The sequence below is a fragment of the Equus asinus genome, chromosome 10 (assembly GCF_041296235.1).
Source record: "Equus asinus isolate D_3611 breed Donkey chromosome 10, EquAss-T2T_v2, whole genome shotgun sequence".
Lineage (NCBI taxonomy): Eukaryota > Metazoa > Chordata > Mammalia > Perissodactyla > Equidae > Equus > Equus asinus.
The window spans coordinates 83,251,171-83,266,338 of record NC_091799.1 but is presented as its reverse complement, the minus strand read 5'-3'; the positions used below and the strand labels follow the sequence as shown (position 1 = coordinate 83,266,338).

General features: G+C 39.4%; 1 protein-coding gene and 1 long non-coding RNA gene across 14 annotated transcripts in view; one reads left to right on the top strand and one right to left on the bottom strand.

The window, feature by feature from the left end:
- PDZD2 (PDZ domain containing 2) overlaps positions 1-6,351 on the top strand; it is a 345,154-nt gene extending 338,803 nt beyond the window's left edge. For all 13 annotated transcript variants that reach the window (XM_070519816.1, XM_070519813.1, XM_070519814.1 and 10 more), the window contains one exon: positions 5,041-6,351. In XM_070519816.1, coding sequence (XP_070375917.1) covers positions 5,041-5,207 — 167 coding nt within the window. In that variant the 3' untranslated portion in view covers positions 5,208-6,351. The remainder of the gene's footprint in view (positions 1-5,040) is intronic.
- LOC139046438 (uncharacterized) lies at positions 4,890-14,936 on the bottom strand. Its single transcript, XR_011506520.1, has 2 exons — positions 6,345-14,936; positions 4,890-5,324 (listed from the first exon to the last, which is right to left on the bottom strand). It is a non-coding gene; the product is annotated as an uncharacterized lncRNA (long non-coding RNA).
- Positions 14,937-15,168: the final 232 nt, after the last annotated feature.

Below are 15,168 nucleotides of genomic sequence, written 5' to 3'. Positions count from 1 at the left end.
GCTGTGGCAGTGTCCCACGTACAAAATAGAGGAAGTCTGGCAGGAATGTTTGCTCAGGGCCAAAGATTGGCACAGATGTTAGCTCAGGGCCAATCTTCCTCACTAAAACATAAATAAAATAAAAGCAGGAAGAGTATCCATGACACAAGACCAAAACAAACAGTATTCAAAAGGAACAGGCAGAGGCTGGCCTGGTGGCACAGTAGTTTAGTTAAGTTCGCATGTTCTGCTTCAGCAGCCCTGGGTTCACCAGTTTGGATCCTGGATGTGGAGCTAGCACTGCTTATCAAGCCATGCTTTGGCAGGCATCCCACATATAAAATAGAAGAAGATGGGCATGGATGTTAGCTCAGGGCCAGCCTTCCACAGCAAAAGAGGAGGATTGGCAGCAGATGTTAGCTCAGGGCCAATCTTCCTCAAAAAAAAGAAAGGGACCAGGCAGGTATGTTATCACACACACACACACACACACAAAACCTGTTAGTGAAAACGCAAATATATTTTTTAAATTAATAAACAATTTAAAAGTATATTAAATCCTTATGAAAGGAGAATTTATAAAAATCAAGATAGAAGAGACCATAGATACTGACTGTAGCACAAAGGAATAAAGAGCCAAACTATCACGAGTGATAGCAAACAGAGGTAATTTCAGATACACACAATGAAGGCAGCTGGAGTCACTGCCACCAGAGTCAGTCACAGGACTTCCAGCCTCTGCAGGCCAAGAAGCTCACGGCCCATAAAGGTGTCCGAGGTCTGCAGGCCAAAAGACCAGACGCTGAAGCCGGTAAAGCTCAGCCCAGGGAGAGTGAGGGGCGCCAGGCTGGAAATCCCATGGAATGTGCAGCACCGAAGTGGGGAGAAGCCCCAGGAGAGAGAAGCATCCTCCAGATCTAGTCCAGCAGCGCAGGGACGATGTCCTGGATGACTTCTTGGCCTTTGTCTAGCACCTGGCTAGAAATGCACGAAAATGACTATATACATGGATACAGAGGAGGGAGAAAGAAGCACCTGCTCCACATGCCAGCATTTTAGATGCTATTGTGTGCAAGCCTGCAGATTGTTCTTGGGAGAAGACATCCAAGTATTTCTGTATATAAGTAGATCCCTCCCTTCACTCTTTTGAAGACTAGTAAATCTAGTTTCTTTGCACAGGCTCAGAGCTCTGTCCAAAGATTTCATCTTCTTACCTTTATTTCATGCAGTCATGTATGAAATATGCACTGTGTAACGACAGACCACACATACAACGGTGGTCCAGCAAGATTAGTACCATGTTGCCGAGGTGTGTGGCAGGCAATACCATCTAGGTGTGTGTGAGGACACCCATGATGTTCACACAATGACAAACTCGGAATTTCTCGGAATGTGTCCCCATCGTTAAGCGACGCATGATTGTACTTACAAATTTAACAGGTACAGGTTTTCTGTTTATCTTGTTTTCCTGTGCCGTTTAGCTCAAGCACCAAAAGTAATATAGCAATACTTGATTTCTTGTATTGGTCTAATACAAAAAAATTTCTTTGAATAATAAAGGAATCAAATATCCTATTTCCCTACAGCTTTCTTAAAGGTCAGGGATTTTTATCTATGAAAAAAGGTAGTAAATAGTTATTTGTGACCTCCTATGAGAAGCGACAGCCATCCAGGTAAAGGTTATTAAAATGTTTCTCTTTTCATCGTTTTACCAAGAATATCAGTAATACAACAAGCCAAGAAAAAGATAAGAAGTATAAAGATTGGAAATATAGGGATATAAGTTGTCATTATTGGCAAATTATATGTTCTTCCTGATTGAAAAAATCTAAGAGAATCAAATGTGAAGCCAATATAAATAGGTCAGCAAGATCGCTGAATTCACAATCAACATATAAAATCAACAGAATTGCCTATACATCAGTAATAACCATTACTTAAAAATACTATAGGAGGATTACTTAAACATAACACAAAAAGCACATATAAAAGAAAAAATAAATAAAACATTTAGTTTCTATATGGCAAAAATATTCATAAGCAAATATAAAAATATCTAAGAGTATGTTTGTAATGTATTTAATCAACAAAAGGCTAATGTCCAAAATATATAAAGAACTATAATTCAATAAGAAAACTACAAAATAAAGAGAAAAATTGGATAAAGAAAATGAATAGAAAATTGATAAAAGCTAAAACCTCGGGCCAGCCCAGTGGTGTAGTAGTTCACATGCTCCACTTAGCAGCCCGAGATTCACAGGTTTGGATCCCAGGTGTGGACCTATGCACCACTCATCAAGCCATGCTGTGGCAGCATCCCACACACAAAACACAGGAAGATTGGCACAGATGTTAGCTCAGGGACAATCTTCCTCACCAAAAAAACATAGTTAAAACCTAAATGGCTAAGAAACACAGGAAAAGGTGCTCAAACTTATGTGAGTTATTGAGTGAAAATTATAACTATTAGGAATCATTCTTTAAGTCAGGTTGATCGTAAATAAGAAATCTCATAATCCGACGTGTTGGCAAGGATATGGAGAGAGGAGAGCACTCATACTTTCTGGTAGAAGTATATATTGGTTCATCTGTTTGGGCAAGTATTTGGCAATGCTTGCTAAAATGGAAACTAAATTTCTATCTGTAGCAGAAAGATAGGTAAAATATATCACACTCAGAACGGAAAACTATATAGCCATTCAAGAAGCAAGTTAAATCTATATATATATGTGAAAGTAGTCTGAAAGCAGGCACCCTCTTTGGTCTACACAACACTGGATGTTTCATCAAGGACTTTCATCTACTTCATCTCAGTCGATCCTGGTAACAACCTAGTGAGGAAACAAGACAGACGTTAAACATCACCATTTTACAGATGAGAAAACTGAGATTTAGACAAACTTGTAACTCACTTGAAGTCTTGAACTAGAAACCAAAACTCAGTCTTGGGGGAGTGATGTCAGCACCATGGCAGAGTGAGCCGTCCCAGGAATCTCTCCCCTCCACCATACAATGAAAAAGAAGTTCATACTCCAACAGAGGCCATCCAAACACAACATAAAAGACATCTGAGAGACCCATGCCGCCATATGACAGAGGGTGGGGAGACTGGAGCCCTGCTCAGAGGAGGTGGAACAGGGTAAGGGAACACTTTGTTCCCTCCCCAAAAGACTGATCCAGGACCGTGGGCCACCTCCGAGAGGGAAGGAACGGGGGAGGGAACATTTGTTCACAGGAACATCAAAGATCCCTGAGGGCCCTTGCAGCCTAGGGGAAAGCCTCTAGAGAGGTGAAAGCTAACGTGGGGGTGATCTCATTAAGCCAACACCCCAGGAGAGCAGATAGTGAGGGCAGAGCGAGAAAACCCCAAGAGCACATAGAGGAAAGCACCCACTCACTCACCCAGCACTGGCTTCAGTGCCTGGGATCTTGGGGGAATGCAGAGGGCTCAGAATACACAGCTCTTGACCCCTACACAGTGGCCAGTAGGCAGTAAATGCAACCAAATAATACCACAATGCACAAAAAGAGAATCACGCCCTTTAGCAGTATCAAAAATTATATTGAATCTGCAGACCAGAGAGAAAATGACAAGTACCCAGAAATCAGTCCTGAGGACACAGAAATTTGTCATCTAAATGACAGAGAATTCAAAATAGCTATCATCAAAAGACTCAGCAAGTTAAAAGAGACTGTAGAGAAACAATTCAACAAGTTCAGGAGCTACTTCACAAAAGAGATTGAAACTATAAAGAAGAACCAATCAGAAATATTGGAGATGAAAGACGCAGTTAAAACTCAGCCTGATTGCTACGCAGTGCACTTTCCACTGAGCCTCGGGCTCCTGTTTCGGTTGGTTGGAACCATCTCCAACATCCTTACACTCAGGTGAACGCTCACAGAATTCTGAGGTTTCACATAACCTGCTTGGGGCCTTTAGGACATTGGGTACACTTACTAACACAGGTATAATTAGTTATGAAAAACAACAGTGCTTTGGTTCTTCCAAAAATGTCTATCTTGAGAAAGCAGTGACTGGGACTAAATCTCTTTGCTCCCACCGTAGAGCACTGGGGAGGGCTCGTGTGTTTTCTAATGACAGTATCTGCCTCTATCATTAACAACATAAAACATTTTTGTCCTTGAGTGGTTTGGATTTGAACTTATCCTTTTCTCCCAGCTATATTTTTATTATTTTATCAATCTTTATAATCAACTATAATAATTGCATTGTATAGATATCAAATAATCTTTCACATTTTTCACATATTTAGGATGAAACAGATACAGCTCAGTTTTTTGAGATCTAATTAAGATGTGAGAAAATTAATTATTTTCCTAACTTCGGAATTTTCCTCTCTCAACTTCCTTTTTTCTATGCTAAGAAGCCTCCACAGCCAGCATGCATTTCTTCTTCAGTGAGATTGTTTTACATGTCTATGTGTAAGAAAGTAAATAAAAGAGGGCTTAAACCTGTGTTTTTCTCAAAGCTCATAAATCTGCTCTAACATACACAGAGCTGGACTCTAGAAATATATGAAGCTTTGTGGCTAAGGAATCAATTAAGTAATCTCCAGTCACTGATGAGCATATAACCACTGATTCTCAGAACTCAGATTTCTATCAGCCAATTATCTGTGAACAATTAGAAGTTGAGCCTGTTTTCCTACATTTATTGGCCATCTGGATTTTAGCTGTTGATTTCCTTTGCTCAACTTTCCCTTTATTTTGTATTCTTACTCATTTGTAGTTCTTTATCTGGTTTAGATATTAAGCCTGTGTTGACTAAATACATTGAAAATATCTTCCCCTAGTCATTTGCTTATTTTTATCCTGCTTATGTTTTGGGGGAAAGTGGTTATGGATTTGAAATTTTTTATGTAGTCGAATTTCTTTTTAAGGGTATATGCTTTGTGTGTCTTGTTTAAGAAGTACTTCCCTTATCCTAAGAATATGGGCCTATCACTTAGAGATTTTTCTCATTTTTGTTTTTAGTTTACTTGGAATTTATTTTGAATACTATGAAAGTACCAAGCCATTATTCTCTATTTATTCTCACAGGTGGTGCAGCTGAACAAGCTGGAACAATAGAAGCTGGAGATGAAATTCTTGCCATTAACGGGAAACCTCTGGTTGGGCTCATGCACTTTGATGCCTGGAATATTATGAAGTCTGTCCCAGAGGGACCTGTGCAGTTAGTAATTAGAAAGCACAGGAATTCCTCATGAAACAGGCGCTAGGAGTGATACTCACTAGTAGTGCTTATGTTTTTTAACCAGAGTCTCCTTTTCTCAGTTCCTTTCTTACTTTAGCAAACCAGAATGACTTTTCTCAACGATGGGTTCCTGAAACAACAAAGAAACATTGGTGAAGGCGAGGACTATGAAAATCTCCAACTCTTTCATTATACCTAAAGCTGACCTACTGTATGTGCAGCAGCAATGGAGCAGAACTCTGGAAGCCTCTCTCCTCATCTCCTAGGCTGGGGGGCTCACTGGCTCCAGTGCCTGTCCCTACCTTGTATGTTCACTGATGGGGACACAGATGTGACATGCCCTTCTTCATCTGAAACATTCTGCCAGACCTTCACATCCCTCTTGCACCACCTCTCCCAACATACCCAATCCTGGCAGTTAGGGAGCCAGTGAAGTCTGAGGGGCAACACAAATGTCACAACTGAAAGGACTGTAGTTTTATAGAATTTTGTAAGTAAATAACAATGCTTTTAGGCACATTCAATGGAAAGAGCTGTAGGTCTGTATGTTACCCTGAAAAAAAAAAATCACTTATAACCTAATGGCTAGGCTGAGCTCAGGAATTATCCGAAAATGAAAAAAGCGAGATACAGAAAGTAATATTTTTTAGTGAGTGTAATGTGCAACGTGTGGATGCAGAGTTCAACTCAGTGGGTTGTTGATCACCATGAAGTGTCGATCATAATCTAAAAGTGTAAGTCGTAAGGCAGTTCTGATAAATGTATGAAATAGCCATGAACTTCGCTGCTTAGAGTAAGCAGAAAGTTCCAGCTCCGAAAGCACCTTGCATCTAGTTTGGAACTTGTCTTGAATAAGGTGCCTGAATTCAAGACTGGTCAACACAAAAGCGGGCAAAAATATCACAGTCACTGGGTTTCCATTTCTATATTTACCACTAATTGAAACTAAATTATTTTTAAAATCAAATATCTTTTTAATGCCCTTGGATTTATAAACATAGGCATTATATTTACAATCCAAACAGAGAAGCTTAAAACATCCTTTTTAGGAGACTTTGTTTGGGTGGTTTTCCCGTTTCCCAACATGCTTAAGAAATGTAACATTTCTAAGCACTGGATCTCCTTTCCTGACCTGGCCGTAATGACATACCTCTGCAGTGACTGAAGTTTTTGCTGTTTTTGTTTTTTCTTCCTTTTGCCAACAACGGTTCCCTGCAGAAGAGAAGACTGCTGTGACTCACGCTGCTTGTGAAACCCCTCCCGGCTGCTGCTCCTTTCGAAGCACGAGCTTCTTCACAGCAGCTGTCCCCATTCAATGTACCGGTCCTCTTCTCCCCTCGTACTGTATCTTCTCAGACCCCAAACCCTCATCAGCTTCATCTACCAAAATGTAATGAGAAAAAGAAAACGGAGAACGAGGGTGAGCCCTCTCTCAAGGTCAAGGAGCCGAACTCTATATTACAACCCAAATCCTCGGGTGGCACAGGCCAGCTGATTGAGTCGTGGGAATACGGGTGAGCTTGCATACCTGTGTGCATGATGACGCTAAGGTTTTCTGTTGGAGATTTCTTTAAATAACCTACAGTTCAGGTCTATGGCTTAGAGAAAAAAACTCAGAGGTCATTAACACTCCCTCCCCCCAACATGGAGGTACTTGACCCGTCACCTTTGTACATCACTTTTCTGAGTGACTAATCCCAGTAAACCTCCGTGGAGTTGGCCCAGAGAGGTCTCTCAGGTGGGACTGAAATATCTGGCTGGTGTGACCCAGATTTCTCATTTTTTAACAGGTTATTCAAAAGAGAATGTAGTACAGGCGTTAGCTAGAAAGACCTGATTAATTTAGCTTCTACTTTTCACTACAATTCCAGGTAGGATACTATGATAGGAAGTCAGTGCAAGATGCATGCTAGATTGTTTTCAAGTCTCTGGGGTCAGTTTTGTGGTTTGTGCTTTCTTGCCAAAATGACGAGAGACTATTTGAAGTCAACACTGAAAACTATTTTTTGCCTCCACTCTTCCTACTGTGCCTACTAGTAGGGAAGGCACAGTCCTATGTGAACAGACAGGAAATTCTAGAGCAATGTGGAGCGACGGAATGGTCTCCTGTGCGTCCCTAATCCTCCTATCTATCTGAGGAGTGCCAGGGTGACCTGGCTCACTAACCTATGTTAAAGTCATCAGCCGTTTCTAGTAGATCTTGCTGGAAGGGTTCCCTGGCTGACTTGGAATACAAGGGAGGAAGCAAAAGCTAAACCATCTCTGACCCTAAGAGAGAAAGCTATTTATTTGTCTTCAGTGTTCAAGGCATGACTAGTATTTCTAATTAGTCTAATAAATTCCCACACTTCCTGAAGTGAACACTAATGGTATTGTCCTACTAAACTTTCATTGTTTTGGTTTTTTAACTGGTCAGTCATTCACGATAAGCTATGGGGATAAATGTGTTATAACGTGTGAACCGTAATTGCAAAGATATACCGTGAAGGTTTAAGTAGGTTGGGTTTCATTTCTATCCTCCCATACACATCTCATTTAATTTTACGGTTGACTTAATTGGCACCACACCTGTTGTATGATATTATACATTATCCTTTATTTATGTAAAATAAAATGCCTTATATATTAAAGAGTAAGTGCAATAATATGAAATAGCCTGTACATTTTAAAAATGTTGTCGCCAAGTTATGTAAATCCACATGTCTGTAAACAACTTTTTTTAAGTAATTTTAAAAAAATAAAACACTGCTTACTAGTTGTTTTCTTTAGTACTGTATTTGTAGAATATGCTTACCTAAATTATTACCTAAATGGGTGAGAGCTACAAAGGCAAAAGAACGCTAGTCAACCACTCTTTTCTGTGGCCACACTCAGGATCTGATACAGTCCAAAACTGTTCTCCCCCCAAAATCTTCAAATGAAACATCCCAAGTTTTACAACCTCCTGACCTTCTGGATCTCACTCCCCTTCCTCCTACTACTGCCTCTTGTCTTCAGTTTCAACAAGCCCTCCAATCCCTTGATAGACAACTGTCAGTTTTCTCCCCATCAAAACCTGCATGCTTTCGTTCGCTTCTCTATTCAGCCTAGACCCCATGGGAGAGCACAGCCATCCCTGTCCAGCCCACAGTCTCAGCTCCCTTGCCCCAGCTAATCCTGGATCCTTTCAGCTCGCCAACTTCTTGGTTCCTCCATGCCTATTTCTAGAGAAAATCCCACACCCCCACAGAATGATGCTGCTATAAATTCATAGTTTCCAACCTCAACTGGACCCTCGATGCTATTCGGCACTTGTTTCCTTGTCAGTTTTTTCTCTCATTCTTCACAAAGACTACGCTCTTCATTCTTCTCAAAACCCCTTTCCTGCTCACTTTCCCGCCGATACTCAGACGATCTGGGATCCCACTTCAGAGAATGAAAAAAAAGCATCTACTTTATTTGGACTCTTGGTTTTAAGATGCAGACACCAACCTAGAGTAGCCCAAGGAAGACAAGGTGGCATCTCACAGAAATCCAAGAATGGGATTTGGCCTGTGACCAGGCCTCAGAGACTGGAGGAACTCAGGTTCACGGCTCTTCACTCAGTGCCCTCTACTGACAGGACTCCACTGCTGTTTGTGGGTTTGTTTCTGCAGACTCACTTCTCTTCCCTCCACCAGTTGGTGACCTTATCCCCAACTCTTCACACCTTTCCTTTACTTAGAAACCTTCTATGAATGCCCTTTTATCATAATTTTGGCCCTACTCAATATCACAGTATTTCTCTGGACATAAAAGCTGCTGCCTGCCTGATTTTCCACATATACCCCATATAAAAGTAAGGTTCTGATTGGCTCAGTCCACCCCTTCTTGGGTAGAGCTTTTTCCTGGGAAAGCGAGTGCTTGTTTGCATAACTCTCCTCTCTCAAACCCACTGAAACAAATACAAAGAGGGAAACTAGAATTTTAATACAATATAGAAATAGCCACAAACCCATTCAATGAATGTTGAAGACTACATATATATCATGTACAATAAAATCCAAGACCAAACTGAAGGCAAACAATGAAATAGGATACAATGCTCTCTGAATGAGAGAAAGAAAGGTGGTATGAAATGAAGAATGTCACCAAAATCCTTAACTTGGAGAAAGGGAATTACAGCAGAAGGCAGGCCCCAGAAACAGCAGGAAGCACCCAGAACTGGAGCCATTTCCACTCCTCAGAATGGCAGGGAAGGTGAAGGTGAAAAGGGGGATCACTTTAATTTTCCTAGGCAGCTGGTCGGCCTAGGGAGGTCAGAGGAATAACAGGCAAGGAATGGTCTATTCTGACGGGAGTCCCTGCCAGACAGGTTCCTGCAATGAAAGGGCTCAACTGTTCAGTAGGAGATTAGCTGCTGCAGCTCAGTGGCCCCATAAAGGTCATAGCAAGCACCAATCCACACTCCTCTCGACAACCCCCAAAGCAGCTGAGTATCTCAACAGAGACTAAAACCAGCTAGTATCCAACTTTCCTCTCATCCAAAGGAATGAACTCAATAATGCTTAAACACACAGAGCTCTAAAGGATCCAACACTGACCAATCTCGGGCAAATGGCAGGCTTAGATAGAACCTCCACATTCCCCACTAAACAAATCAGGTTCAGCAAGAGTTCTCATGAATACAGAACTGGGAAAGCTGGAGGGAGGGTGTTGAAACATAATATGCAAAAAGGTAGATAAAAAAATGTAATTTGGAGGACTACCTTGGGAATCAAAAAATTATGAACACAGTTTTGTATTCTCAATGTACTTACAGAGAACGTGGCTTCTAAGAAGCACAAGATCAAAAAAGAGATAAAATCAAATGAGATTAATATGGATCTGACAGAACTAAGAACGGAAACTGAAGAGACCACCTTACCAAACCAAAGCCACATTAGAAGCATCAAGTCAAATCAAATTGCAGAAATCCAAGTTGATGACATTGAAGAATGCTTAGAATACAATGAAAAAGGATAAAGCAAATTTATAAATCAAATAAAATCCTGATTAAATGTTAGCCAATAGAATCTAGTAGTACCTTAAAAATAATACCAAGCCTAAGTGATGTTAATTCCAGGAATGCATGAATGACTTGAAATTAAGAAATGGATAAATGTAGTTCATTATATTAGTAGGACAAAAAAAGAACGAAAAATTATTGTGAAACGTGTCAATAGATACTTTTTTAAAGCCTGCATCATACTCTAGTGGGAAAACTCCAGAATCATTCCCATTAAAGTAAGGAATAGACACAAAAAGGATGTTCACTGTTGTTATTGTTGAATAATAATCTTCTGTAGGTACAAGCCAATACAATTAGACAAAATTTTTAAAAAGTGGTATGAGGTAGAAAGAAACGAAAGTATCATAATTTGCACATTATATAGTTTGGTACATGTAAACAGAAACACAGCAATTTCAAAACTATCAGAGGCCCTCGTGTCTGAGTGGTTAAATCCGCGCGCTCCGCTGCAGCGGCCGAGGGTTTCGCCAGTTCGGATCTTGGGCGCGGGCACGGCACTGCTCATCAAGCCATGCTGAGGAGGCATCCCACACAGCACAACTAGAAGGACTCACAACTAAAAATACACAACTATGTACTGGGGAGCTTTGGGAGAAAAAGGAAAAATAAAATCTTTAAAAAAAAAAGACCTATTAGAATATTCGAATTCAGTACGGTGGCTATAAAAAATTATTCACCAAAAACAAGAGCTTTCCTATATATAAATAATAACCAGTTAGAACGTATAATGGGAGGAAACACCTACCACAATAGCAACTGAAAATATATTTAACCTTAGCAAGGACAGGCAAGCCTAAAAAAAAAAAGCTCTATTAAGGGGCAAAAAAGGTAACTCAAACAAATGGGGGGATACAGCTTGTTCTTGGATAAGATGATTCAATACTAGAAAGATCTCAGTCCTCCCCAAACTAATGTATAAATGTAATTTAAGTCCAACCATAATCTCAAAACAATTTTTCTAACCTGACAAAATTATTCTGAAGTCTGTTTGGTAGGATAAACGTGTAAAAATAGCCAGAAGAATTTGGGGAAAAAAAATAGTAAGGGGGGGGACTAGCCCTATTAAAACATTATCAGAAAACTACTATAATTAAAATAGTGGCTCCACTACCACAGAACTAGACAGGTAAACCACTGGAATAAAGAGCCAAATATATATATATGTATACCTATATATACATATGTAATTCTAAGTTCAAAGATTCTAAATTCCAGGAAAATTCAAAGGGAGCATTCTAAATCAGTGGCAGAAAACAGAGATTATTCAATAACTAGTTTTGGAAAAACTGGCTAGGTATTTTTTGGGGGAAAAAAGCTGGATCCCTTGCAACAAAATCCCTGACAACAAAATAAAAATACCGGTCACAGATTTACAGCAAGAAAGGAAAACAAAAAACCATCCAAAAAGCCAAATAAATATATTGTCTTAATCATAAAGTGAATATGAGGCTAAATTCAGAAGCTATAAAGCAACAGGCTCATAATTTAACCAGACTACATTCAAACTAAAAACTACTGGGGGCTATCCCAGTGGATTCAGGCAAGATGGCAGAACAGTGACACAGTTTTTTAATCTCCTCATACCCCATCCATACCCTACTCCCTGCTGCTAACACCACACACAGCAACTAGCCTAGAATAACCACAGTAAACCACAAACCCCAAAACATACAAATGGGCAGGGACAAACTACGAACACTACCAAGACCGATCTGGTATCAGGATCTGTGCAAGGGAAATAGAAGGAAACAGGGTGCATCTGATAGCTCTAAGACCACCCTCCCCCCATAATCAAATCATCAATAGGAAAGCTCAGAGGACCAACTGGACAACAGCAGATGAAAGCGGAATTGTTTGTTCACCTTCTCATCGTGGGCAAGTGTGTGGGGATCTGTGATGAAGGTGGAGAGGGTGGACACGGCCTCTACACTCTCAAACTCATCGGCCAGTGCCCCACACTTCTTCCAAGTTGGAGAAACTACTAGGAACGGAATCCAAGGTGAGCAGGACAAGAACATGGGGATCAAGAAAAACAAGGTCCAGATAAAGGTGGGTGAAGGGAGCAGAACCAGGAGATCTCAGAAAGCAAGCTGCCGTATTGCACTCCACCAAACAAAGAGGGAGGTCTAGAGAATAAATAGTTAGTAAAGCTACTCTGCCACACATCTTCCTTCTAAAAGCAGAGGAAAAGTAATTTCATGCAAAAGTGGGCAACAGATGGGGCTGGCCCCGTGGCCGAGTGGTTAAGTTCGTGCGCTCCGCTGCAGGCGGCCCAGTGTTTCGTTGGTTCGAATCCTGGGCGCGGACATGGCACTGCTCATCAAACCACGCTGAGGCAGCGTCCCACATGCCACAACTAGAAGGACCCACAACGAAGAATATACAACTATGTACCAGGGGGCTTTGGGGAGAAAAAGGAAAAAAAGAAATAAAATCTTTAAAAAAAAAAAAAAAAAAGGGCAACAGAAGATAATCTAGGTCAAATCCCAAACAAAGCTATTCTAAGAAAAAGGAGGCTGAGAAGCAAACACAACCCCTACAGACAACAAAAGCACACCAAAAGACGTGCCCAGGAAAGCAACGAACTGTAACTTAGTACCTCAAATAAATTAAAATAAATCAAGAAAATGACACAAAATACAAATAAATAATATAAACTGAAATTAGAAAAATTCAGAAATTCGGTAAACTCAAAAAAATTAAAACAATTTCAGAAAAGACTAAACTAGAAAAAAAATCCACAGTAAACAAACATGATAACGTCTTAAGAGACAGAGACAAAAAGGGTGAAATGTTGAAAGATCAATGATAAAGGGAAAAGGACCCAAGCAAAACTAATAAATAAAGAAGATATATAATAGGAAGCCTCAAAGAAGAAAACCCTAAACAATGGAACAGAACAAATAGGAACACTTTAATTTTCCTGAAATTGAGAATAAAAAAAGATTTCACACTACATACTGAAAGAACACATCACATACTTGGGAATACTGATCCAGAACAACTAACACCAAAACATACTGTACTAACATAGCGGGGAAAAAAACGGGGGGGAAAAACCCCATGTGCTCCAGAAAAAAAGAATAAGGCATTCACGAGGGAAAGAAATCATATTATAATCACTTTGACAGTAATGCTTTATGCCAAAAAGAACATATTTAAGATACTCAAAAAAAAAGTGACCCAAGAATTTTATCCAAACTGACTTTTAAATAAAATGCTATAGATAAATACTGTCAGCAGCATACAAAAACTTAGGGACTATTATTCTCACAAGCCCTTTCTGAAGAATCTAACAAATGAGCAAAATAACCAAAGTGACTGGATAAACAATGACATAAGGAATAGCGGTGAGCGTTAAGTACGTATTTCTACTTGAAGAGTTAAGACTAAAGTAACAGTTAAAAGGGAGAGATTACAGTATATAATGATGATGTTCTTATAACACAGATGCAGCGCAACTACAAAAAGTGGGGACACTGAACTGTACGCTTAAAAATGGTTACAATGGTACATTTTGTTACGTATATTTTACCACAGTAAAAAAGGGAAAAGGAAATTACCTTATTAGTTTACATTTATACTTCTGATTTGAATTTAGAATACAAAGTTTTTTATCTTCTATTTTAAAGCTGAATCTCCACTTTTCCATAATCGAGAATCCTGGTTCTCATCAAGGAAATTGATGATTATAAAAGAATGTTTATTTTCATAAGTTCACAATAAAACAACCTAATCAGTCACCTCTGGAGAATGCCAGGGAACCAACTCTATTGATAATTGGTAAATAAAATATACAATTATCCTACCTTTCCTCTACGAACTGTACTAAAAAGTAATGTAGAAAAGATGAAGTTTCTCATAGAGAAATACTCTAGCTAACAAAGAAGAAATAAAAATTAAAATATCACCACTCTGCAAACCAGTAAATCACTGGATCTAAGAACTGCACAGCCAGGTTGCCAGCATCACAGAAGGAGAGACACTGTGTGCTTCCCGATGGAAGAGACACCACCACCTATGAAACAGCCTTGCCTATACCAACAAACCTGAATCTGACGGAGCCTCTAGATCCAATAACCAACTCTTGGGAAGTGCACACGTCAGAAAAACACATTAAACTACACCATGTGGGTGCAATCAGCAAAACCAAACTTTGCAGAACTCTACAGGACAAGTGATCCAATTTCATCAACAAATATTTTGCAAGGGGAAAAGCAAGAGAGATGGGGCAGAAGAAACTATAGATTAAGAGAAACTTAAAAAGACGCATCAAATAAAAAATGAAGCAAAAGAGAACAAAAATATTAGATGTACACTGGGTCTGGAGGGTGATTACCCTTAGTGTTGGGGAGACTATAATTACGAGACGGCCTTCACCAGCTTCTGGACAGCTGGCAAGGTTCTATCTTCACCTGGATGATGACATATTTGCCTTAAAATAATTCATTAGCCTATATATTTGTTTATGTGTTTTTCATTTGTACTTTTGTCATAAAAATTAAGTGTATACATATATATTCATAAATTGTATATTTATGTGATTTTTCTGTTATATTTAATCATACTTCCAAAAATTTTTAATGAAGTACATATACATATGCCAAATCTGAATACCAGGCAGATCTCTAATTTAGTAGGACAATTAAGGTCTCCACAGATACCATGCTCAGCAGTGAACCTGACACTTTTCCGAATGTTAAAAAAAAAAAAAACTTACCATATACCAACTCCAAAGACTGAGAAAACCAGTTGCATCACAGACACAAGCAAGTCCTGTGAATATATGGCAAGATATATGGCAAGTCCTGATGAATCAATACATAAAAAGATCAATGCTCATTAGAAAAATGGATAAGGAACATGAACAGGTAACTCACAGAAAAAAATACAAATTACTAATAAAGATAATAAGTGATAATCAACCATTCAATAATTAAAATAA